This window comes from Primulina tabacum, chromosome 12 (assembly GCF_025594145.1).
Source record: "Primulina tabacum isolate GXHZ01 chromosome 12, ASM2559414v2, whole genome shotgun sequence".
Classification (NCBI taxonomy): Eukaryota; Viridiplantae; Streptophyta; class Magnoliopsida; order Lamiales; family Gesneriaceae; genus Primulina; species Primulina tabacum.
In genome coordinates this window covers 21,145,659-21,172,314 of record NC_134561.1, presented here as the reverse complement: position 1 = coordinate 21,172,314, position 26,656 = coordinate 21,145,659, and the positions used below count along the sequence as shown (strand labels likewise).

The 26,656-nt window shown below is 37.3% G+C and overlaps 2 protein-coding genes across 3 annotated transcripts; both read right to left on the bottom strand.

The window, feature by feature from the left end:
* Nucleotides 1-3,296: 3,296 nt before the first annotated feature.
* On the bottom strand, nt 3,297-26,656 carry LOC142520642 (microtubule-associated protein 70-1-like). The gene is made up of 12 exons (XM_075623717.1): nt 26,507-26,656; nt 26,113-26,407; nt 25,859-25,944; nt 6,115-6,180; nt 5,863-6,033; nt 5,596-5,766; nt 5,355-5,510; nt 5,109-5,255; nt 4,934-5,005; nt 4,295-4,834; nt 4,024-4,214; nt 3,297-3,863 (listed from the first exon to the last, which is right to left on the bottom strand). The coding sequence occupies exons 2-12, from the start codon at nt 26,351-26,353 to the stop codon at nt 3,788-3,790; spliced, it is 1,917 nt and encodes a 638-aa protein (XP_075479832.1). The 5' UTR covers nt 26,354-26,407; nt 26,507-26,656; the 3' UTR covers nt 3,297-3,787.
* On the bottom strand, nt 17,809-22,695 carry LOC142521507 (uncharacterized). Of its 2 annotated transcripts, XM_075624712.1 has the most exons (5): nt 22,627-22,695; nt 19,788-20,731; nt 18,901-19,710; nt 18,675-18,793; nt 17,809-18,586 (listed from the first exon to the last, which is right to left on the bottom strand). In XM_075624712.1, exons 2-5 carry the CDS (start codon nt 20,002-20,004, stop codon nt 18,281-18,283), a joined length of 1,452 nt encoding a protein of 483 aa, XP_075480827.1. In that variant the 5' UTR covers nt 20,005-20,731; nt 22,627-22,695; the 3' UTR covers nt 17,809-18,280. The 2 variants fall into 2 exon arrangements, with proteins under 2 accessions (XP_075480827.1, XP_075480828.1); XM_075624713.1 differs by lacking the exon at nt 22,627-22,695 and having other exon boundaries at nt 19,788-20,747.

The window sequence follows — 26,656 nt, the reverse complement described above, 5'->3', positions numbered from 1 at the left end:
AAGCCAAGTGTTGGCCGAGGGTTCATGTTGAAACTCTATGTATAAACAATCTTTATTTTAATAATATTTGAAATTATTGTTTTGGCACATCTTTATCTATATACTCATGCTTGTTTCATAGATAAAGTCTTTGAATATACAAATAGTAAAAAGAATATGAGATACTCATATGATGAATATCATGAAACTCATATTTGGAATACTGTATATTCTAAACAGTTCCTAGTCGATTCAGCCGCCGCTAAGAAGGATATAGGCCGCTCGAGTTTGAGACTTATATCTGTGATGTGAGTACCATGTTTCATTGGTAGGGGACATTTTGATGTCCGAGCATGCAGATAGGTACTCCTTGTAGAGTGCACTGAACAACCCTCCATAAAGGACTTTCCAAGTGGTTCTCACTTATTGAGTGGAAACGTCCTAATTTATGGTTTTACACCATTAGTCCTTATGACCCGGGACAACATTGAGACTCTATATGCTAGCATTGCACTTTAACTTGTTTACCAACTCATATGGGGTCATCATGTGGCAAGGTTGGGTGTTTTGTCGAAACATATAGGAGTCAATGTATTATAGTCGGGGATTCACCGCTTACCTTCGAGTATGGATATCCTATGTGATCTCATGTGTATATAGTTTGAAATCTCTGATCAGAGTGTTGGTGGTAATTAAGAAAGGGGTTTCTTAGATTACACCATCGATGCAACTACGACATGGCACATAGTATCGATTCTTTGACAGCTTTTGATATATCAATAGTTGTCGAATCGGTCGGGATATATGAGATGAAGGGACCGTACTGTACGCTAACCATATTAGATTGGTTCTTGCAGGCACTATAATTTGATACATATGGAATTATATAAGAGATGCTATTATGCGTTTAACATGATTGGTTGGGTACTATCAGACTTGAGTTCTGACGTTCTTATTATGAAGGAGTTGATTAGTAAGAATGGAGCATTTGGGGTATCCTCATATAAGGACATGTTTAGTCCCGAATCACATTGAGATGTGAAACCACGGCTAGTTGTATCATTGAACCATTGAAGGCCACACAAGTACTAGCTTTCTAGATCCCGTTGAGAAGAAAAATAGTTCAATGTGTTGAACGACTTATAAAGGAGTTTATAAGCGCTAACAAAATAGAAGTATGACTTCTATAAGAGGATTATGGGGAATGTGACTTTTAATTTATGAAAGTGTTCTTAAATTAAAAATTTGGCCAAATAAATAATGTATTTGAAAATTGTGATTTTCATAAACATTATTATGGACTAAATTAAATTAAATACAAGTTTGAATTAATTAAACACTAGTGGACCTAGTAGAGTCCAAGTAATTAAATTATAAGTGTTGAATTAATTAAATAACATTGGCACTTGTAGAGGTCAATTAGAAATAATTATTCAACTAGTGGGCTTGAGTAAAAATCAAGTAAAATTTAAATTGTATCAAATATGTTTGAGTCATTTAAAAAAAATTCCATGTGCTTTGTACTTGTTACATACCCAAATAAAATGCATGCATGGGAGGTGAAGGGTTGGAGGCTACTTTTTCAATATCCAAGGCGTGGCATGCTCATGCAACTTTAATTTTTAACACAACCAAGAAAACTCAACCTTCTCTCCTGCATACATCAAGATGGCCGAAACTTCTTGCCCCATTCTTCTTAAATTTTTTCTTCAATTGTTGAGGGAGAGCACAACCTTCTCAAAAGAAAAATCCTCTAATTTTTCTAGTGCAAAAATAGAGGGGATCTTCCTAGTTTGTGGTGGGATTGATTTTTGTGCAATGATTGCTCAAAAGAGGCTTGTAGATTTATCTACCATTCAAGAGCCAAGTTGTTTACAACTTGGTTGAAGTCAATCACATCAATCCTTTGTGATTGATAGTTAAAATTACTAAACACACTATGAATGTCATTTTTGTGTTTTATGTTATTTGTCATACACTGTATGTAAGGGTGCTTGGTTTTTTCTTGTAAAATTTTGTTTTGAAATTTCCGTAGCGTATCCGAGCACTATAATCGATCCCCTTTCACAAATGTAATAATTAGAATCAAGAATGTGGAAAGTTTGAATTTGTATCCTAATAGCGATCCATTTAACTTGTCACATCGAGTATTTTGGATCGTCAATCAGAATTATATTTCAAGCTAGTGAAAGTAATAGAATTTTCAATCGTGGACTTGATTTTGGCGATCAAGAGTAAAAAAGAGACATTTGGTTCGAGTTCTACCTAGAAAAGTAAAATCTGCTTCAAATTCAGGTTTGTAGGAGTCATTCCCAGGTGTTTATCGTTATGAGGTAAATTTTCTAGAACTCCTTGTGCGCGTTTAATTATTACGATCCACACACGTGTCCAATAATCTGTATGACAATTTTTAAAATCTTTCTGTATTTTGAGCAAGAGAACAAAATACCCCAACAATCCAGAGGTCTTGGCATAATTCACCGTTTCTTTTCCGTGGACTGCTTAATTAAAAATTCCAGAGCAGTCGCAGCAGCACGCACATCCATAGTGTTCATAGAAAATTTGCACCTTTATAGAATGTAGCAAAACCAGTATTCTAAAAAACTCACTTAAGCGTAACTTGAAGCTCGACAAAAACGCTCAGCTTCGGAGAAAAGCGGAAAAAAGCAGTTAAACTGTAGTTTGACCGAACTAAGCGTAATTAAGACGTTTAATTAAGTGTACTTAAGCACAATTAATCGTATTTATTTATTTTTATTTTTTTTATTTTGAAAGTATGTTTTTTATTTTAAAATAATAAATTAGGTTTATAATTTAGATGTTTATTTTTAAATTTTAATTATGATTAAACATGTTTGATAATGATTTGACAAATATTTAACATTTTTTTAACGTGGTCTAGTTGCGAAACAAATAAAAATTGCAATTTTGAGATTTTTATGCTTTTATAAATATGAGAATTAATACATCAGACTTAAATTTATCATATTTATGCATTATTTTATCTATTTATTGGTTTGAGATAATTACAATTACACTAAAAATAAAAAACATTTTTTTCACGCTTAAACGTGTGTTAATCTCGCTTAAGTTTGAAAAGTTTGAAACTCACGTCCGCACTTTGAGGCGCTTCACGTTTTTTAGAACATTGAGTAAAACTCGAACTTTTACCAGCCAACATAAGTGGATAATAAGTTAAAATTCCAGCTTGATTTATCATGCAAACTAGGGTGATGTGGTTTTCATCCTTTCCGGTCGAATTTTTTGATTCGAAGTCGTAGCAAAATCAGTAATTATACATTTCTAAACAAAATTGATATAAGATGAAAACATACTGCCAACAACTTGAATAAGTTCACTCGACTAACAAATAATGGTCCTTGTGTAAGAATCATAGGGAGCAAAATATATATAAATGGATAAAAACATAAATTACAAAAACAAATCTGATCTTTATCTTGATACAAGAATATTTGCACACGTTAACAAATCATAGCCACAATAACAGCAGATTACAAATATGGCGCCCACAAAGCTAACTATACAACCACAATAACTGCCACTCCAATCGTTCTTCCAAAAGGTTAGCTTAACTTCGATATCCTCTTTTATATATGGCTATGATTTCCAAGGAGAGGGTTTAAGTCTTAGTCAGAAGCATACCGATCATTTCCACCCGATTTGAGCTAGTTAGTGACAATTTTGGTTTCTTGCCACAACCAGAGTCAATGGCATGCTTGAAATTATACAAACAACAACGAAGGGTATGTTTAAGAACATCAGAAGGATGAAGGACAAATTACGAGGTTTATACAGAACCAAGCTGTGATGCTGCAATTGGGCTATTTGTTATTGCACGTTGTGATCCGCTTCTTGACAAAGTCCTGCAAACAATTTCAGTGAGATAAACTCATCCCGAGACAGAAGGGAAACGATGGTTCAGTATTTTTTTAAAATGGGCATACATAAATTTGAAACAGAGCAACAGCAGACCACCAAGAAAACATACTATTATAATGGGTAATAGCTTCCTAATGGACATACCTTCCTGGAAGAAACTGAGAAGTGTTAAGTGAATTCTTAGTGGCATTCCCAAGTCGTTTGGCCCTATTATCATGTTGTTTCTCCACCCGCATGGCAGACACTTCCTTCTCCATCGACGCCACTTCCCTTCTCATCTTTTTAGCCTCGACTTCCATGGCCTTGGTTAATGTTTCCACCTTCTTTGCTAGCATCTGATCAAAAGCAAGACAAGCATTTTTTAAAAGAATATATTATAAGTATACAATAAACAACACGATGAAAGAAAATAAACCTCGATTGCATCGTCCTTGTCTTTAAGACTTTGATCTTTTTCAAGACTAGCTTTCCTCAATACAATCACTTCTTTCTGTAATAGATTATATAATAACCCAGGTACTGAATCTTCTTTCTCAGTTGTTTGTATATCACTGATGTTTTCATTTTGACTTCCTTTCCATAAAGTATTTTGTGTCTCAACGTCCTTAGTTCCATCACAGGACTGGCTTTGTTTGAAATTTGGCCCTAATCCATTTAAGAGAACTTTCCCCTGGTCCAAAGATCTGGAACCACCATCAAATGACCTTGATGTCCCTTTTGCATGTTTCAACACTGAACTGCTCCCAGAAGATCTCATCTGAAAAGATGGTGACCTCTTGGGTAGAAAGCCAAAGGAAGTCAATTTGGGAACATTTTCTGCTCCACCAAGTGATTGTCGTCTAGAAGGACCGTTGCTTAAGCTTCTTCCATCAGGTCCAGGCGTAGTGCTACACGTAGCAGTGTTTGGTGATCTCAAAGTCTCTTCTAGAACTTTAAGTCTCAATTGATATTTTTCCTAAAGGACAGGATGACAATTTATTTGAACTTGAAAAAAGAATGATATACTTTTTTTGGAAAAAAAATACGTCAGATGAACAATAAATAAGCAAATTACTTTCAATTGGGCTTCAGACTTCGCCGTTCGCTCAGTAATGGCAAGCTTGTCTCGTAGTTGTTGCATCTCACCCTATAACAAACTGAAGTGAGAAAAGATCTAGCAAGAGCAGTAAGAAGTAAAATAAATTCGATAGCTAGGAAAATTAAAGAACACAGACACAGAAAAAATTAACCTGTAAGAATCTTCTTTCTTCAAGCCATTGCTTCACAGGCATCACCTTGTCATTAGCATCTTTCCATTCATTTGCTACCACAGTTGCCACTCTATTGGCAGTTACTTTAGCACGAGCCAGCTCCCTATCAATAATTTTTCTTTCCTCCTGAATGGATCAGAAATAAATATCAGATGCCTATTATAGCACATTGAAGAGGGAAACGAGAGAGAGAGAGAGAGAGAGTGTGTGTGTACAGAACATTACATTCATCTCCTGAACTTTCCGCTTGTAATCACGAACAGCATTGGCAGCAGCACCACCAGCAAGAACAGCCTCTTCCAGCTCACCTACCGTTTGAGTAAGCTTTTCAACCTCTGCAACCTTCTGGCGGTGCATTCGATCTAAAATCTTGTTCTCTTCCTGCTCAATTGAAAAAGATCTCGAGTTAGAGAAAACAAGCGAGTGGCAGTATTTAATAGAGATGGTCCCTGCACGATTACATAACCTGGCAAATTTCAATCTGCTTCACCAATTCTTGATTCTTGTTTTGAAGATCATCCACAATAGAAGCCTTTGCCAATGCTACATGCACAGTCCTCTCTGCCTCGAGCAGTGCAGCCTCTTTTGATTTGGTAAGCCTGTCCAATGCTTTGTTATAATCCATCAGCTTTGCAATCTGAAAAGAAAAGGCCAACTAAAATTTAAGAAATTTTCCAGAATGAGAATTGTTTAGAAAAAGGCATCTGGAAAAGAATTGAATTCCACCACAAACCTCCAGTCGAGCAAGCTTGAGTTCAGCCTCCAAGGGAGCCAGTATAGCTTCAATAGGAGGCATATCATCATCCTTTTGAGCAGCGTGAACTCTCCGAAGAGTCGCTTCTGCAGCAAATTGAGCTGCCATTGAAGCCTTCTTTTCATCGTTGATTCTTTTAACTTCAAGATTCTGGCCAGAACAAAGGCTCGTGTGATCACATGTAAGAAATAAGAAAGTACCGACAAAGCAGGCAGGGATTCTAGGTGGTACCTTGTTTTCTAGGTTAGACTCTGTTAATTTGAGCTTCTCTTCCACTTTAGCCAACTCCTCAGTGAGCTGAAGTGAAATGAGCAATCTCAAATTTTTTTTGATCTTATGTGCAAAGCTTCATGCAACTCATGAAGGATGAAAACAACCAGGGAAAGGGGGCAGGGTGGAAAACTGAACTAGAGCACTCACTTCAAAGAAGAAAGACCAAATAGTATGAATATGAACACATTAAAAGGAACTTACACATTAAGACAAAGCCAACATTCAAACAGAACATTATTTTTTTGACCATGTAAATATATTTTCTCACGGATGAACTACATTCAGCAACATTATTCGTATTTTGCACAAAAGGTAATCTCTTGTCCAAACAGACACAAAGTTTATGGAAATTCACACGGGCACGAGCTGTTAGAGTAGGTGTCCATCAAGCCAACTTGTGGATAGGGCTTTTATTGAATCTAATGTAAAACAATCTTATTTTAATAATATTTTACGATTTTATTCGATTATTACATTATACTTTATCTGTATACACATGCAAGCTGCATAGATAAAGTCCTTGAACATACAATAGGTACCATGAGGTCTGCGTCGCAACATAAGATCATGAAACTCAATAAGAAGTGTACCGTATATTATAAACAGGTTCCTAGTTGAATCAGCCGCTTAAAATAATGATAAAGGTCGCTCGAGCTCGAGAATAACGTTTGTGACGTAAACATCATGTTTCATTGGCAAGGGCATGGAGATGTCCATTCACATATGGGTGATCAAATAATGATGCACTGAACAACTCTCCCTCGGATTGTCCAAGTGGTTCTCACTTATCGAGTGGAATACCATTAGTCCTTTGACCCGAGGCAATGTAGAGGCTATACTAACTAGCATGCACTCTGATCCGTTTACCGACTCCATCGAGGGTCATCAGATGGCGAGGTTGGGTGTAGTTACAAAATACGTAAGAGCAAATGCATTATAGTCGTGGATTCACCGTTCGCCTAAGGATGAAGAGAGCCCATGTGATCTGATGAGTTAATAGTGCAAGGAGTCTCTGGCCAGGGCAAGAAATGTGCTTTAGGGAAATGTGTTTTTCTAGTTGCACATACCATGCCACTGTTATTACTCAAAGATAAATCGCATCGTAATCGAATTCATATGCAACTCTTGCTATACCAATGGTTGCAGATTCGATTGGGATATATGTGTTGAAGGGACCGTACGGTATGCTAACCATGACTAAAGGTTCTTGCAGGCACTATCAGTGATACCTAGGGGATCATGGGGCGATGCTACTAGACCCTCTTACCATGATCCGATGGGTGCAATCAGAAATGAGTTCTGACATTCTCGATCAAGCAGTTGATGAAAAGAATGGGGTTAACTAGGGTAAACCCAAATAAGAATAAATGTTATCCTAAATCACATGGAGATGTGAACTCACGGCTAGCTGTATCCCTGAACCATTGAGTGTCACACAAGTATCGGATTCTATGTTTCCGTTGAGATAGTCAAATTTCAAAGAGTTGGAATTTGGCGACTATAGTTTGATAGAGACCGAACAAGAAGCTTATAAAAGAGTTTATGAGCTGATTCCATAAAATGGAAAAAATAGAAGTTAGCATGATTGCTAATTAAGGAAGGAGGGTGGAACTGTCTGTTTTGTAAAGGAGTTTACCAGAACTGGCAGCTGTCCAATATGGTAAGTGAAAATTTTGATCTTCAAAATTTTCGATTTTCATTACATGAACAAGACTTGTATCCTTGATACATCGACGCTCTCGGATCGTTGATCGAGATTATAATGATTTCGGAATTATTTATTTAGTGAATTTGAAATTTACTAATTAAATTTTGGTACTAGTAGTGGTAACTACTAACATGTACGAATTCCCATAAATGTTTTAGAGGAGTCTAGAATTAAATTAACGAAAGAGTTAATTTATAAATTAAATAATGAATATTTAATTTAATTTAATGTACATATACATGTATATATTTTATATGATGATATAAAATATGTGTATAAGATATTATTATATCATGTATTATTAAAAGTTAATAAATACATTACATATTAATTATATGAGAGTTTAAATGTAATGAAATTATTAGAGTCCTTGTAGAGAAGAACCCCTAATTTAATTAGGAGTCTCACTCTATGTATATACCACTAGGACTCATAATTATATACCACTAGGACTCAGAATAACTAACCTAATTTTGCACACAAAACAAAAGAAAATTTTCTCCAATTCCCAAAGAAAAAGTCACGGCCACATCAAGGTTTTTGAATAAAAAATTCGGCCAAGTGCTTTTTTCCACGCCGCGCTGCACCGATTATGGATTTTTGAAATTTGGAGCACGCAGTCTCAACGCACAAATCATTTGGATTTTCTAGTGCAAACCAAACAAGGAAAATAGATTCTGATCGTGGACCTAATTAGGCAATCAAATTTGAAGAGCCGTTCATAGGGATTTACAAGAAGGGCTACCTCCGCTCATATCGGAATCGTTTGGAGTCCAGCGTTTAATACGTGAAAGTATAATTCTTAGAAAACCATATGTATGGTTTTAAACACACGACGCTCAAGAACAAAAAATGTTAAACTTCCGCTGCGTCTTGGGTGCGAGAATACAATGTCCCAACAGTGGTATCAGAGCTAGTAATACTCAATCGTGTGTTTTGATTAAATCATGTTGAGTACATCATTTCTAACCACGTAAAAATTTTTGAAAAATGCCCCTAAAATTTATTTTTTTGAAAAAGCACTTTTTAATAAAAAAAAAATTGGAGTCTGCCCGGAACTATTTCGGGCAGACGGCGCTTTGCCCGAGCGTCGCCTGCGCGTGGCGTGCGCATGGCTGCGTGCCTGCCAGCACCCGATTGGATCAAACAGCGCGGGCGGGTGCCCGGGAACGTCTTGGGAACCACGCCGAGCCGAAGGGGCGATTTTCAAAATTTTGGGGACTAAAATTATATTTTTGAAATACGGACGATTTTACCCTTACAACAATTTTGATAAAATCAATTTTTTACAAAATAAATAATTGAAATATGATTTTAATTATTTATGGTAAAAAGTGTTTTACAAGAAATTTAATTATTTGAAATTAAATAAAAGTGTTTATTTAATTTGATAATTATGGCAGTTATTGATAATTTACGAGATACACGATTTATTGATAATATGTGATATTATCGGATTTATATAATATATGATATTATATGGTAAAAGGATGATAGATAGTAATGACCAATGTGCTAGGTGTATGTTAGGATATTTTACATGTTATAATTTTTTTGAATATTTGATAATTAAAAGAGGACCTGGTTTATTGTCTATTCCCCACCCCTAAATTTGTAACTCAATGTGCCATGGATATTTCATTTAAATATTAGAATTAATGGGAGATAAAGATTTAAAGACGGTGGGCCCGATCCTCGGAAGGAGTTTTGAAGATCGAAGACATGAAAACTATTGGAAGCTTATGTAATATTGCATTTGCATCCCTGCATTTACTTAGGATATGGACATGGATCCGTATGTGGCTCGTACGGATCAATTCGCTCTCGGTTATCGATCATTCTTTATTATTTATGATGTATGTATATATCATAAATAATTAGTATGTGTGTTATTATTTATATAATAACAAGAGTTGCATGAATCCGGCAATCATACAAACAAACATGGAACGAATTTTAAAATTAATGATGAGACAAATTTTTAAAATTAAAATCCCATATTTTGGATGAGATCCAAAATTTAAATCAAATCAAACCCATTAAAAGGATAATTAAAAGAAAGTTTAATAATTCCTTGCCTTCCATCAACGGTGGTTGCATGATGAACACTACCCGCCCTCAGTGTCTGGCTCATATTATTGGGGAGGCCCGGACGCCGGAAAACCATGACTTCCACTGACATATTTGATGTGAACTATGACTTCGGCTCATATTATTGGGGGATCTCGTGGCGACCGTTCACTAATGTTCAACATTGATAGGTCGGGCTCGACACGTAAAGAGAAAGAGGATCATATTATTAGACCCTCCTCAAACGTGAGGCAAAAATACGTATTGCAATTGGGCTCTACCTTTTGAAAATTATGCTTGGCTGATATTATTCGTGATCATGATTTCGCAATTGGGCCTTGCGTACTCACTAAGAAAATTGGATTTCCCGTTTTCATCAGAGGGTGATTAAAATGTCAAAATAGCGGGAGGCAACTCGTAAAAACAAAAGTCCATATTTTACGTCTTACAAAATATACTAAAATGGTCAGTAACGTTTGTTCTGTTTCGTTTCCAGTATATTTACAATGTCGTCTTGAAACCCACTGTCTGTTATACTTGATCAAATTAAGCTAACAGGACCGAATTATCATAATTGGCTGAGGAATTTAAAAATTGTTTTGAATTCCGAAAAGTTAGCATATGTGCTCACCAAGGCTCCTCCTAAGACGGCTAAGCCAAATGCCACAAAGGAGGAGCTGGCTGGCCTTGACAAATGGTGGGATGCAAGCCAAAAGCTATATGCTAGCTTCTATGTCAAACATGCTGCAGATGCGGTTTGAGGACGCTGTGAATGCTGCTGACATTTACGGCCACCTAAAAGAGTTGTATGGTAAACAAACGCGGCCACTGAGGCAGACTACTGTCAAAGAACTCATGATATCACGTCTGCGAGAAAGGACCACGGTCCATGAGCATGGCGTGAGGATGATTGGGCTCGTTGAAAAGTTAGTGGGCCTAGATCTTGTTATCACCAATGAGTTGTCCACGGACATTCTACTCTTGTAGCTGCCATCGTCGTTTGATGGGTTTGTGGTGAACTTCAATATGAACAAGTTGGAGGCCAGTCTTGAAAAGTTGGTCAACATGCTGACTATTTATGAAACCACCATCGAAAAGGAAAAACCTGTTTTCTTCGTTAGCTCTTTGTCTCGGACGAAAAACGGAAGGGCCAGAAGCGTTCTCTTCCTTCCAAGACAAACAAACCCAACAAGAAGCGAGTAGCAAACACTTCTAAGGGACCCGAAAAGCCTGATAATGGATAAGACGTTTGCTTCCACTACAAGAAGTCTGGACACTGGAAGCGCAATTGCAACAAATATCTCGCCCAGAAGAGTTCTGGCAATGGTATGTTCTATATTGAAATAAATGTCTCAATTAATTCAACTTCTTGGGTATTGGATACCGAATGTGGATCTCAACTTTGCAATAATTTGCAGGAGATGACAAGAAGTAGAAGACTGCGGGAGGGTGAGACCTTCCTAAGGATGGGCAATGGAGCAAGAGTTGCTGCGATAGTCATAAGAGACGTTTATTTAATATTAGACAATAATTTTAAGTTACTTTTGAGAGACGTTTTGTTTGTTACGGATTTAGTTGAAAACATTGTTTCCATTTCTATGCTTGATAAAGATGGATTTTCTTGTTTATTTAGCAAAGATGTTTGCAATATTTACAAAAATGAATATTTGATTGGAACGGGTTAAATACAAAACGACCTTTATAACTTAAGAATAAATGATATTCCAAACAAACATGTCCAAGTAAACACGATAACATCAACGACAAACAAAAGAAAACAAGATAGTCTAAACCAAGCACAATTCTGGCACGCTAGTCTATGACATATTTCCCAAAGAAGGATGCACGGGCTAGTGGGAGAGGGCATTTTTGACTCGTCAGACACATAGTTGTAAAAAGCGCTCGCCTCGCTCGCTTAAGCGCGAGGCGAGGCGAGGCGAGGCGTTGTAGATGCGCTTCAAGAGAATCTGAAGCGCATCAGGTTGAGAAAGCCCACGCCTCACTGCCTTCAATCTGCAGGCTTTTATATTTTTTAAGACAGCCCAGGTCCAAAATCCAAATTTAAGCCCAGCCCAATTGTAAAATTAAATTCTCTAAGAAATAAGAATAGCGATGCGTATATTCTCTGCCTCTGCCCAAGTCCAGTCTCCAGTGGTCTGTGTCTCTTCTCCGCCGCCGCCGCCTTCCCTTTTCTTTTGCTATTCAAAAATTGGTAAACCCTAACCCCCTAAGTTTAGGAATTTTTGTAAAAAATTTTAAATTGTGTTTTTTTTATTTTTAATAATTTAATATGTGATTTATATTTATATTTCAGTATTTAATCATGTCAAACACAACGATTCCATCAAATCGAAAGGATATTGCTTGGAATTATGCAACACTTCCGGATCCAAAAAAACCAAATATTGTATGTTGTTTTTGTGCCAAAATAACAAATGGGGGGATTTATCGACACAAGCTACATGTAGTTGGGGGCAATAGAAATGTGAAAGCTTGTCCGAAATGTCTGGAGCATGTTAAAGAAGAAATTAAAAAGTTCATGCAAAAAAAGAGTGTTTTTAAGAATCAAATGGATGATATTCATCATTTAGATGATATCGTTGATTTGGAAGAAGATGAGAATGAGGATGATATTCAAACTAAAATGAAAGGGAAATGACCAATGTTCGGCCCTACGTTGCAGGGTAAAAGCTATAAACAAGCAGGGCCTATTGATCTTTATTTTGCGAAAGATGTAGAAGAAATTGTTAGACAGAGACGTGCGAAAAATAAAGGCCAGTTTGATGAAAATAAAAAGAAATTAAGAGAAGATGTTGTTCAGAAATTTGCTACATGGATGTATGATACCTGAATTCCTTTTAATGTTGTTAAATACGATTCTTTGCAACCCTGTATTGATGCTATAGGGACTTTTGGAGTGGGAATGAAACCTCCATCATATCATGAAGAGTTAAGTATTTGAAGGAGTTGACAAATAAGAACCTGTTTCTCAAATCCCGCGAAGAAGATCATGCTAGATATGGTTGTACAATCATGGCAGATGGGTGGACAGATAAAAAAAGTAGAACTCTTATAAATTTTCTGATAAATGGTCCTAAAGGAACTATATTTGTTTAATCGGTGGATGCTTCAAATTATTCTCACACTGCCGAATAGATGTATGAGTTACTTTCTAAATTTGTGAATCGAATAGGAGAACAGAATGTGGTTCAGGTTGTAACACTTCATTTATTCAGGTCGTCTTTTGTAAAACAATTTTCCACACTTGTATTGGACTCCGTGTGCAGCTCATTGCTTAGATTTGATGCTTGAGCAAATATTCAAAATTCCTAACCTCAAAAAATTGCATGAACGGGCATTGATGGTGAATGGTTATATTTACAATAAACCACAATTGTTGAGTATGATGAGAGAGTTCACTGGACAGAGAGACATGGTAAGAACTGCAAAGACTCGTTTCGCAACCGCTCTTTTGACTTTAAAGCGGTTTCAAGTTGAACAATCAAATCTGAGAAAGATGTTTACATCTGAAAAATGGGCAAAAAGTCGATATTCTAGAGAGGTGGCTGGAAAACGTGTTGCAGAAGTGATATTGATGCCTTCTTTTTGGAAAACTACAGTTTTTGCATTAAAAATGGCGGCCCATTGCTGAAAGTATTGCCGCTAGTAGACGGTGAAAAAAGGTCGACAATGGATTACATCTATGAGGCAATTGACAGAGCAAAAGAAGCTATCGTTGCATCATTTAATAATAATGAAGAGAAATATCGTGGTATTTTTGAAATCATCGAGAAAAGATGGGACGTTCAACTCCATCATCCTTTGCATTCGGCTGGATATTTCTTAAATCCTGAGTTTTTTTTACTCAAATCGTGACATAGAAAATGATGAAGAAGTGTTGGAGGGGCTGTACAAATCCATAGCTAGATTGGTGCGAGGTGAAGATTTACAAGATAAGATTACAAATCAATTGGATACATACAAAAAAGCAGAATGACTTTTTGGTTTACCCATGGCTATTAGACAAAGAGCTTCAAAATCACCAGGTAAATAATATTTAGTGCAATATTAATTTATTACTCAAACATTACTTATAGTATAGATACAAACTTTGAATGATAAGAAATTTAATCTTATATTTTTTTGTTTTTCAACTTTCAAGCTGATTGGTGGTCTTCTTATGGTGCATCAACACCTGAATTAAAAACATTTGCAATGAAGATTTTTGTACCTCACATGCTCTTCTTCAGGTTGTGAACGTAATTGGAGTGTATTTGAACATGTAAGTTAGAAGTTTTTTTTACATATTAAATTTTATATTATGGAGTATGAACCTAACTTCTTACTTTCTATTTTTTTGGCAGATACATTCTAAAAAAAGAAATAGGTTGTCTCAACAACGATTGAATGATTTGGTATATATCAAATACAACAGAGCATTGAGGCAAAGATATGCCATGCGAGATAAGATTGATCATATTTCTTTGTCAGAAATAGATGATAGTAACCAATGGTTGTTGGGAAAGTTGAATGATAGTGATAACGAGAATGATGATAACGATTTGGTCTTTGAAGATGATGATTTGCGTTGGAGTGATGTAGCACAAGCGGTTGGGGTTGGTGAAAGTGTATATGACTTTCGATGTCGAAATGCATCTACTTCAAAAAGAGTGTCATCATCCTCTTCGGCAAAAAAAAAGCAATCTTCAGCTCGAACTAGTCTTGTGGATGAAGTGGATGAAGAAGAGATCAACACTGATGATGAAACTGAAGAAGAAGAAGATACCGATGGATACAAATCAAGTGATGGGGCTGATGACGTAGATTTGGAAGATGAAGATGACGATTAAAATTACATTTGATATTTCATCTATCACATTTTGAAAGACTTTTTATTTTATTTTTATTTTTTTGATAATATTTTATTTATTGTGGCGTGACGTAGATTTGGAAGATGAAGATGACGATTATAATGACATTTGATATTTCATCTATCACATTTTCAAAGACTTTTTATTTATTTTGATTTTTTTGATAATATTTTGTTTATTGCGCTTTTTTCCGTAAAGCGTGCGCTTCGCGCTTGAAGCCCCAAAACACTTGAGCGCTTTTTTGCGCCTCGCGCTTTTGACAACTATGGACTCAGACATAAACTCTTCAGAGACATGTGAGTCTTGTCTGAAATGAAAAATGACCAAGGCCTCTTTCCTAGCGAAAGTGGAACGTGCACATGATCTGTTGGAAATGACCCATACAGATGTGTGTGGCCCGCTAAGTGTTAGCACGAGATTTGGCCAATCCTACTTCATTACCTTTACCGATTATCACTCAAGGTATGGGTATGTGTATTTAACTGAAGCCCTTGTAAAGTTCAAAGAATTCAGAGTAGAAGTAGGGAAACAGCTAGGAAAGAGTATTAAAATACTATGATCGGATCGAGGTGGAGAATACTTGAGTACTGAGTTTCAAGACTACGTTAAAGAGAATGAGATTCTCTCACAGTGGTCTCCGCCTGCCACACCCCAATTAATGCCGTAATCGGACATTGACGGACATTGTCCGATCTATGATGGGGTTCACTGAATTGCCGCAACCCCTATGGGGATATGCGCTTGAAACAGCGGCGAAGTTGTTGAATCAACTCCATACAAAGGCAGTGAATAAAACTCCATATGAGATATGGATGGGAAAGCCGCCCGAATATTCTTATCTAAGAATATGGGAATGTCCTGGTTACGTGAAGCAGGCAGTGGGAGACAAATTGGATAGTAGAGCCAATTTGTGCTACTTTGTGAGATATCGAAAGAACTCTATTGGATATTATTTCTATTATCCCACTGAAACAAAGGTGTTTGCTTCAAGGATAGAAAAAGGCGGGATGATAGAACTCGATGAGATTCGAAAACCACCAACTACACTAATAGCAGAACCCACACCCCAACAGCCAATCAAAGAAACACAAGCTCTTAGAAGATCCGAAAGGATCTCAAGGACGCCTAATAGGTTGAGCCTGCTTCTTGAAGAGGGCCAAGGTGAGCCCATTTCTGGATGTGATCCAAGAAATTTCAAGGAAGCATTGTTTGATGCCGATTCATCTAAATGGCTTGAAGTCATGCAGTCCGAGATGGACTGCATGTATTCGAACCAAGTATGGTCCTTAGTACATCCATCTAAAAGAATTGTTCCCATATGATGCAAATGTATTTACAAAAGAAAATTTAGAGCGGATGGGAAGGTGGTGACCTTCAAAGCTAGACTGGTAGCAAAAAAATATACTCAAAGGCAAGGTATTGACTATGAGGAAACCTTTTCTCCAGTCGCAATGTTCAAGTCCATTAGTATACTGCTAGCAATAGCAGCATGGTATGACTATGAAATATGGCAGATGGATGTTAAAACAACGTTCCTTAATGGGGATATTAAGAGAGAGATTTACATGTCTCAACCTGAAAGATTCACATCAGTAGGAAGTGAGCATAAAGTATGCAGATTTCAGAGATCTATTTATGGACTCAAACAGACATCAAGGAGTTGGAACCTCAGATTTGACAACACAATCAAAGAGTTTGATTTTGCCAAAAATCTTGAAGAACCTTGTGTATACAAAAAGATTAGTGGGAGTGCAGTGACATTCTTAGTACTTTATGTTGATGACATACTACTCATTAGGAATGATGTAGGGATGTTGCAGTCAACTAAAGTATGGTTAGCTGGTAAGTTCTCCATGAAGGATATGGGTGAAACATCATATGTATTAGGAATACAGATCTATAGGGATAGATCAAATAGGATGTTAGGGCTCACCCAATCCACATATATCGATACCATACTGAGGAGATTCTCTATGGAAGAGTCCAAGAGAGGATATCTCCCAATGTCTCATGGTGTGAATCTATCAAAGTCTGTGTGCCCTAAGACTGATAAAGAGATGGAAACCATGAGCCGCATTCCATATGCGTCTGCCATAGGTAGTATTATGTATGATATGATATCTACTCGACCTGATATTGCATATGCACTGAGTGTTGCAAGCCGATATCAGTCAAATCACGGCCCACTGCATTTGAAAGCAGTGAAGGACATTCTTAAGTACTTGAGAAGAACTAATAATTTGTTCTTGGTATACCGGAGTGGAGAACTAAAATTGGAAGGCTACAATGATTCTAGCTTCCAATCAGATGTGGATGATTCGAAACCGGCCTCTAGATTTGTATTCAAGCTCAATGGTGGTGATGTCTCTTGGAAGAGTTCCAAGCAAGACACCACAGCGGGTTCAACAACTGAGGCCGAATACATAGCTGAATCGACTGCAGCAAAAGAGGGTGTTTGGATGAGTAATTTCATCCAAGAGTTGGGTGTCATTCCTCAATCAGTTGATCCAGTCTCAGTCTACTGCGACAACACTGGTGCCGTAGCGAAAGCGAAAGAACCGAGGTCTCATCCACGATCCAAACATATATCGAGGAAGTTCCACATAATCCGGGAAATTGTGGGAAGATGAGACATTTCGGTAGAGAAAGTCGCCTCTGCAGATAATGTTGTTGATCCACTGACGAAGCCCCTGCCAGGACCATTGTTTGAGAAGCATCGCGAAGCAATGGGTCTAAGGTCTATGGGTAGTTGGCTATAGGACAAGAGGGAGATTGTAAGAATAGGTGCTCGGCAAGCCAACTTGTGGCTAGGGATTTTATTGACTCTAATGTAAAACAATCTTTACTTTAATAATATTTTACGATTTTATTCGATTATGGCATTATACTTTATCTGTATACCCATGCAAGCTGTATAGATAAAGTCCTTGAACATATAATAGGTACCATGAGGTCTGCGTCGCGACATAAAATCATGAAACTCATTAGTAAATGTACCGCATAGTTGTCAAAAGCGCAAGGCGCAAAAAAACGCTCAAGTGTCTTGGGGCTTCAAGCGCAAAGCGAAGCGCACGCTTTACGGAAAAAAGCGCAACAAACAAATTATAATCCAAAAAATCAAAATAAAATAAAAAGTCTTTGAAAATGTGATAGATGAAATATCAAATGTCATTATAATCGTCATCTTCATCTTTCAAATCTACGTCATGCCACAATAAACAAAATATTATCAAAAAAATCAAACTAAAATAAAAAGTCTTTCAAAATGTGATAGAAGAAATATCAAATGTCATTTTAATCGTCGTCTTCATCTTCCAAATCTACGTCATCAGCCCCATCACTTGATTTGTATCCATCGGTATCTTCTTCTTCTTCAGTTTCATCATCAATGTTGATCTCTTATTCATCTACTTCATCCACAAGACTAGTTCGAGCTGAAGATTGCTTTCTTTTTTGCTGAAGTGGATGATGACGCTCATTTTGAAGTAGATGCATTTCGAGATCGAAAGTCATATGCACTTTCATCAACCCCAACCGCTTGTGCTACATCACTCCAACGCAAATCATCATCTTCAAAGACCAAATCGTTATCATCATTCTCTTCATCACTATCATCCAACTTTCCCAACAACCATTCGTTACTATCATCTATTTCTGACAAAGAAATAGGATCAATCTTATCTCGCATGGCATATCTTCGCCTCAACGCTATGTTGTATTTGATATATACCAAATCATTCAATCGTTGTTGAGACAACCTATTTCTTTTTTTAGAATGTATCTGTCAAACAATTAGAAAGTAATAAGTTAGGTTCATACTTCATACTTCATAATATAAAATTTAATATGTAAAAAAACTTCTAACTTACATGTTCAAATACACTCCAATTACGTTCACAACCTGATGAAGAGCATGTGAGGTGCAAAATCTTCATTGCAAATGTTTTCAATTCAGGCGTTGATGCACCATAAGAAGACCACCAATCAGCTTGAAAGTTGAAACACAAAAAAATATAAGATTAAATTTCTTATCATTCAAAGATACTATAAGTAATGTTTGAGAAATAAATTCATATTGCACTAAATATTATTTACCTGGTGATTTTGAAGCTCTTTGTCTAATAGCCATGAGTAAACCAAAAAGTCCTTCTGCTTTTTTGTATTTATCCAATTGATTTGTAATCTTATCTTGTAAATCTTCACCTCGCACCAATCTAGCTATGCATTTGTACAGACCCTCCAACACTTCTTCAGCATTTTCTATGTCACGATTTGAGTAAAAAAACTCAGGATTTAAAAAATATCCAGCCGCATGCAAAGGATGATGGAGTTGAACGTTCCATCTCTTGTCGATGATCTCAAAAATACCACGATATTTCTCTTCATTATTATTAAATGATGTAGCGATAGCTTCTTTGGCTCTGTCCATTGCCTCATAGATGTAACCCATTGGAGACCTTTTTTCACCGTCTACTAGCCGCAATACTTTCAGCAATGGGCCGCCAACTTTTAATGCAAAAACTGTAGTTTTCCAAAAAGAAGGCATCAATATCACTTCTGCAACACGTTTTCCAGCAGCCTCTCTAGAATATCGACTTTTTGACCACTTTTCAGATGTAAACATCTTTCTCAGATTTGCTTGTTGAACTTGAAACCGCTTTAAAGTCAAAAGAGCGGTTGCGAAACGAGTCTTTGCAGTTCTTACCATGTCTCTCTGTCCAGTAAACTCCCTCATCATGCTCAACAATTGTGGTCTATTGTAAATATAACCGTTCACCATCAATGCCCGTTCATGCAATTTTTTGAGGTTAGGAATTTTGAATATTTCCTCAAGCATCAAATCTAAGCAATGAGCTGCACATGGAGTCCAATACAAGTGTGGAAAATTGTTTTCCAAAAGACGACCTGAAAAAATGAAGTAAATTTACTTTAAAAATTGAAAAATCAGAATTTTTAATTCAATTTGCAATTTAAAATATTACCTGCTCTAACATTGCAGCTGGCATTATCTGTTACAACCTGAACCACATTCTGCTGTCCAATTCGATTCACAAATTTAGAAAGTAACTCATACATCTTATCAGCAGTGTGAGAATAACTTGAAGCATCCACCGATTCAACAAATATGCTTTCTTTAGGACCATTTACCAAAAAATTTATAAGAGTTCTATTTTTTTTATCTGTCCACCCATCTGGCATGATTGTACAACCATACCTAGCATGATCTTTTTCGTGGGATTTGAGAAGTAGGTTCGTATTTGCCAACTCCTTCTTCAAATACTTAACTCTTACTTCATGATTAAGTAGGTTTCATTCCCACTCCAAAAACCCCAATAGCATCAATACAAGGTTGCAAAGAATCATATTTAACACCATTAAAAGGAATTCCGGCATCATACATCCACGTAGCAAATTTCTGAACCGCATCTTCTCTTAATTTCTTCTTATTTTCATCATATTGGCCTTTATTTTTCGCACGTCTCTGTCTGACAATTTCTTCTACATCTTTCGAAAAATAAAGATCAATAGGTCCTGCTTGTTTACACCTTTTACCCTGCACCGTAGGGCCGGACATTGGTCGTTTCCCTTTCATTTTAGTTTGAACATCATCCTCATCCTCGTCTTCTTCTAAATCAACAATATCATGTAAATGAGGAATATCATCCATTTGATTCTTCAAAACACTCTTTTTTTGCATGAAATTTTTAATTTCTTTTTTAACATGCTCCGGACACTTCGGACAAGCTTTCACATTTCTATTGCCCCCAATTAAATGCAGCTTGTGCCGATAAATCCCACCATTTGTTATTTTACCACAAAGAGAACAACATACAATATTTGGATTTTTAGGATCCGGAAGTGTGGCATAATTCCAAGCAATGTCCTTTCGATTTGATGGAATTGGTGTGTTTGACATGTTTAAATTCTGAAATATAAAAAACAATTCATGTAAGGACCTTGTATCGTATTATCGTAAATCCCATATGATTATCGATAATTCAGGAATTTGACATGTGATTATACATTTAATGTATATTATGACAATGAAATTGAGAAATGAATGTTGAATATGACTTGCCATTGTAAGAGCTCGAGTAGAGAAGCTGGACGCCAATAAGTACAAAAATCAAATAATTGTACAGAACGTGTGGCGCCCGGGCGGTAGAAAATGACCGCCCGAGCGCCAGGGTTGAAATTTGCGTATAGTTGGGCAGAATACTCCGCGCCCGAGCGGTAATGTTTGACCGCCCGAGCGCGGCATAAAGATTTCTCGGGGACAGAATGTCTCGCGCTCGAGCGCGAGAATTCTACCGCCCGAGCGCGAGAGCGGTGGTAATAAGAATGAGATTTCTTCTCTTTCTTTCTTCATTTCTTAAACGATAGTTCGAGAAGAAAGTTCGAGAATTCGATTTCTTCCGTCCAAATCGACTTCGAAATGCTGTCTAAACGCGAAACAAATTATATATTTGTGATCTTCGCGTCGAGGGCTTTTGACTGAGGTAATTTTCTTCTAGTTCCAGCAGCTCGAAATATCAAGGTGCTGGAATAGCATGTATTTGAAGTTGAATTTCTGATATGTAGTAGAATAACCGACAATAAACTCATAATGGAAGTCGGAATTGAATTATGATATGAATTTGATTTGATATGAATTTTTGAAGTTCCAAATGATATTTGAAACTCATAATAATGAGTTTGGAGTATGTTGTTGATTGGAATGAGTATGTTATTGATGTAGATAAAGTGTAATAGCAAAATCTTCAGGCTACATCAACTGGAAACGAAGAATTGAGGTATGTTGCGACCGGGTAACATACGACAGATATCTGTATTATATGATATATGTCAGATTGATTTGATTGATTGGAATGAGCTTATGTGTCTATATGCCTTATTTGTTAATTGATGTGGCATACATGACATTGAGATTGAGATATCGATGTATAAAATAAATGTTTTGTTAACACACATCATTTTATGCATACATCGATACACGACATGCACGTTGAGCTATGATCCTTGGATACCCTGATATGATTTGATTGGATTCCGGGGTTTGTGAACACAATCGCTATGCCGGTATTATATGACCCGTAAAGCATAGACAATTGTGGCCCCATATGATTGGATATGAGATTTGGGATTTGATGGCGCTTTGTCGACGCTATCATACGAGTATCCCATATTGGCCGGTGTGCCAGCTCGAGCATTGATTTGATAGCGATTCGATTGATTCTGACATGTGCTCAGTGGATGGGCATTTGACCTGATACCTCCACGACATACATGCATTGCATACCATATATCATCGTTTAGATATCTGTGGTATATATGATTGGTTGTTCCATACGGAGCTTTGCTCACCCCCAAGGGGCGCTGTTGTTGTCTTTGTGTGTGAACAATGGCAGGTACTCCAGGATATCAGGAGACCGGAGAGGGTACTTCTGAAGGGAGCCACAGCTTGGGATGAGGTTTTATGTTTTTGTCCTGTTCCCAGTATATATATGTATATGTATCTATATACCGGGGCATGTCCCGAGGATATGAGTTGTTTGTATGTGATTGGTGTTGATTACGTGTGGGTGTGTTTATGATGTGAGATGAAATACTATTTTTAGTATTCAAATAAAATGATTTGGGCTCATTGTAAAGAAATTTTAAACTCGTTTTCCGCTGTAATTAGTTAACCCTAATCAAAGTGCATTGTAATAACGATTAGGAGCTAAGAGCCCCACAATTCATCTATTATATTATTAAAAATAAAAAACACAATTTGTAATTTTAAACAAAAATTCCTAAAATTAGGGTTTAGTAGTTTACCAATTGGGTAGCAAATGAGAAGTGGCGGCGGCGGCAGGGTCGTCGGCGACGGCGGCGGCGGAGGAGCAGTAGACAAGGCAAAGGCAGAGGCAGAGGAGATTCACGCACAAATGCAAAGGCAGTGGACTTGAGCAGAGGCAGAGGCAGAGGAGATTCACGCACAAATGCAAAGGCAGTGGACTTGAGCAGAGGCAGAAGCACTAATCGACAGAGATTTTAATATACATGGGCTGGGCTTTCATTTGGAGCTGGACTTGGGCTTGGACAGAATTAAAAAAACACAAATGGGCTGAAGCGCCTAGCGATATCGCTCAGAAATCCAGGCGAAGCGCACTAAAGCGTGGGCTTCATCAACCCGCTGTGCTTCGGGACAATCCGAAGCGCAAGCAGGCCGCCTCGCCTCGCCTCGCGCTTAAGCGAGCGAGGCAAGCGCTTTTCACAACTATGGTGTACCGTATGTTCTAAACAGGTTTCTAGTCGAATTACCCGCCTAAAACAAGGATAAAGGTCGCTCGAGCTCGAGACTAGCGTCTATGACGTAAACGCCATGTTCATTGGCAAGGGCATGGAGATGTCCATTCACACAGATAGGTGATCATATGATGATGCACTGAACAACCCTCCATCGGACTATCCAAGTGGTTCTCAGTTATCGAGTGGAATAGTCCGCAGTTATGGTTGTACATCATTAGTTCTTTGACACGGGATAATGTAGAGGCTATACGTACTAGCATGCAGTTTGATCCATTTACCGACTACATCGAGGGTCATCAGGTGGCGAGGTTGGGTGTAGTTACGAAATACGTAGGAGCAAATTCATTGTAGTCGGGGATTCTCCTTTCGCCTACGGGTGAAAATATCCTATATGATCTGATGAGTTAATAGTGCAAAGAGTCTCTGGCCAGAGCAAAAAATATGCTATAGGGAAATGTGTTTTCCTAGTTGCACATACCATGCCACTGTTAGTACTCAAAGATAAATCGCATCGTTATCGAATTCATATGCAACTCTCAATATACCAAGGGTTGCAGATTCGATCAGGATATATGTGTTGAAAGGACCGTACTGTATGCTAACCATGACTAAAGGTTCTTGCAGGCACTATAAGTGATACCTAGGAGATCATGGGGCGATGCTACAAGACCCTCTTACCATGATCCGATGGGTGCAATCAGAAATGAGTTCTGACATTCTTGATCAAGGAGTTGATGAAAAAAATGGGGTTTACTAGGGTAAACCCAAATAAGAATAAATGTTATTCTGAATCACATGGAGATGTGAACCCACGGCTAGCTGTATCCCTGAACCATTGAAAGTCACAAAAATATCGGATTCTGTGTTCCCGTTGAGATAGTCACATTTCAAGGAGTTGGAATTTGGCGACTACAGTTTGATGGAGATCAAACAAGAAGCTTATAAAAGAGTTTATGAGTTGATTCCATGAGATGAAAGAAATTAAAGTTCACATGATTGCTAATTAAGGAAAGAGAGTGGAAATGCTTGTTTTGTAAAGGAGTTTACTAGAACTGGCAGCTCCCCAATATGGTAAGTGAAAATTTTGATCTATGAAAATTTCGATTTTCATTATATTAACAAGACTTGTATCCTTGATACATCGGCGCTCTCGGATCGTCGATCGAGATTATAAGGAGTTCGGAATCATTTATTTAGTGAATTTGGAATTTACTAATTAAATGTTGTTACTAGTATTGGTAACTACTAACATGTACAAATTCTTATAAATGTTCTAGAGGAGTCTAGAATTAAATTAACCAAAGAGTTAATTTATAAATTAAATAATGATTATTTAATTTAATTTAATGTACATATATATGTATATATTTTATATGATGATATAAAATATGTGTATATGATATTATTATATCATGTATTATTAAAAGTTAATAAATACATTATATATTAGTTATATGGGAGTTTAAATATAATGAAATTATTAGAACCATTGTGGGAGAGGAACTCCTAATTTAATTACGAGTCTCTCTCTCTCTCTCTCTCTATGTATATATATATATGTATATATGTATATATATATGTACATATATATGTATGTATATATATACCACTAGGACTCGTAATAAATAACCTAATTTTGCACGCAAAACAAAAGAAATTTGGATTTTGGAAATTTGGAGCCCGCATGATTGATGCACAAATCGTTCGGATTTTCTAGTGCAAACCAAACGAGAAAAATAGCTTCTGATCGTGGACCTAATTAGGCGATCAAATTTGAAGAGCCGTTCGTAGAGATTTACAAGGACTATCTCCATTCATACTGGAATAGTTTGGTGACCAACGTTTAATACATGAAGGTATAATTCTTAGAACACCCTATGTATGGTTTTAAACACACGACGCCCAAAAACAAAAAATTTTAAACTTCCGCTGCGTCTTGTGTGCGAGAATACAATGTCCCAACACGAACGAGCTATCGAAACCCAAAATTCCCAACTGAAAAATTTCAGCATTTGGATAATTCTAACAGAGTCCGACTTGAATTTCCCTTGACAATGCATTGGCATGATATTTGCTAGGCCTAAATTAAAATAATTCTTCAAAGTACAATCAACTAATTTCAGCTGAATTATTTCAAACAAATCGGCTGAACTAGGCTTAGAAAAACAGTGATCTATGAGAAATATTATGAATGGAGGAACCTTTTGCCCTTCATTTCTACCACTAAAACTGAACGAAGCAATAATACTTTCCACCACATTTCTAAATCATTCACCTTACTCACAGTTAGCCGACACTCAGTTTTTGCTTAAACGCTATTGAATTCCTTAAAGCAAATAATTTGCTTCCAGAATTTAGGCTAGTGCCAAGAACAGGACTTTCAATCAGTTCTTCCTTTATTTTCTCTCTGACAATCCACCAATAAGAATTGGCATTCACCAAGGCACAAACTGGTTCAAATGGTTGACAAATACCAAATTTCTTCGAAACACGAATGTAAACCATGTTGAATTTAAACTTACCGGGAAGAGTATCACTCCGAACTGATTAGTTCTAATATCAAACTTAAAAATCCAAATACACTACCAAAGTTTCAAACAGACCACTTAAACGTTTCCGTAAGAAAAAATAAAAAGAGTTCAAGAAACGTGATTAGGAAATAAAGAAAAACAACCAGGTCCAATGCACTCGTAGTCTACTGTATTGTAGAAAAAAATGGATTCTTTTTCATGAAAAAAAAATTTCAAAATAAAGGCACCTCTTCGACAGCTTTTTCACGGAGCCGCTCGGATAACTTCAACGCCTTGATCTGAGACTGGGCTTCGCCTAATTCCCTCTCCTTATCTGCAAACCACCGCAAAACCCATGTAAAATGTCGTCGTTTCCGCATTTAACATATACGAAGCACCAAATCTCGCAAATTACTTGGAACAACACGCGCGCGCACAAAAACGGGGGCCGTTTAAAACAACTCCAAGCGCGAATCCAGTGGATCCAGCTAGGAAGACTGACCTTTGACTTCATTCTCGAGGCGATTGAGCTCCATCTTCACCGGATCCGAGCCATGAAGCAAGTTTATAAAGTCGTCCGCATCTAAACTCGGCCTTAGGGAGACCCTCCGTCGATACGACGACGTTTTGACCCCATCCTTGAACGAGCCCGACACCGCCAGCGGCGTCCTCTCCAGTGCATTGTCTCCCGAAATCATCTTCGGCGCCACCACAGGACGTCCTTCACCGGAAACCTCCGCCATTACCGATCTGCTAGCTTCACAACTCACGCATCAAGCTCCGGAAAACCTCCAAATCTACAAAATCACAACAATGCGCGTGAAAACATCAGCGAACACCAATCAATCTCAGTAAATTACACTCAAACCGAGAGCGAATAAGAGCGAAAATTTTACGAAGAGCTCCGAAGATACGAGTGCGCAGGTGATAGAGCGAGATTCGGAGTTCGAATTTTGACGCGATTTCTTCTCTTTGTTTGTTTCTGTCTCGACGACTGTGTGTATGTGTGAGAGATAAAGTATGTCCACTTCACTAAAGAAGACTGA

Bases quoted from the DNA above. Each gene is read 5' to 3' on its own strand.
- LOC142521507 (XM_075624712.1), bottom strand. From the start codon at position 20,004: ATGCCAGATGGGTGGACAGATAAAAAAAATAGAACTCTTATAAATTTT. The intron at 18,794-18,900 runs GTAAATAATATT...TCAACTTTCAAG, and splicing joins AAGAGCTTCAAAATCACCAG to CTGATTGGTGGTCTTCTTAT. The intron at 18,587-18,674 runs GTAAGTTAGAAG...ATTGTTTGACAG, and splicing joins ATTGGAGTGTATTTGAACAT to ATACATTCTAAAAAAAGAAA.
- LOC142520642 (XM_075623717.1), bottom strand. From the start codon at position 26,353: ATGGCGGAGGTTTCCGGTGAAGGACGTCCTGTGGTGGCGCCGAAGATG. The intron at 6,034-6,114 runs GTACCACCTAGA...TGTTCTGGCCAG, and splicing joins AGTCTAACCTAGAAAACAAG to AATCTTGAAGTTAAAAGAAT. The intron at 4,215-4,294 runs GTTTATTTTCTT...GCTTTTGATCAG, and splicing joins ACAAGGACGATGCAATCGAG to ATGCTAGCAAAGAAGGTGGA.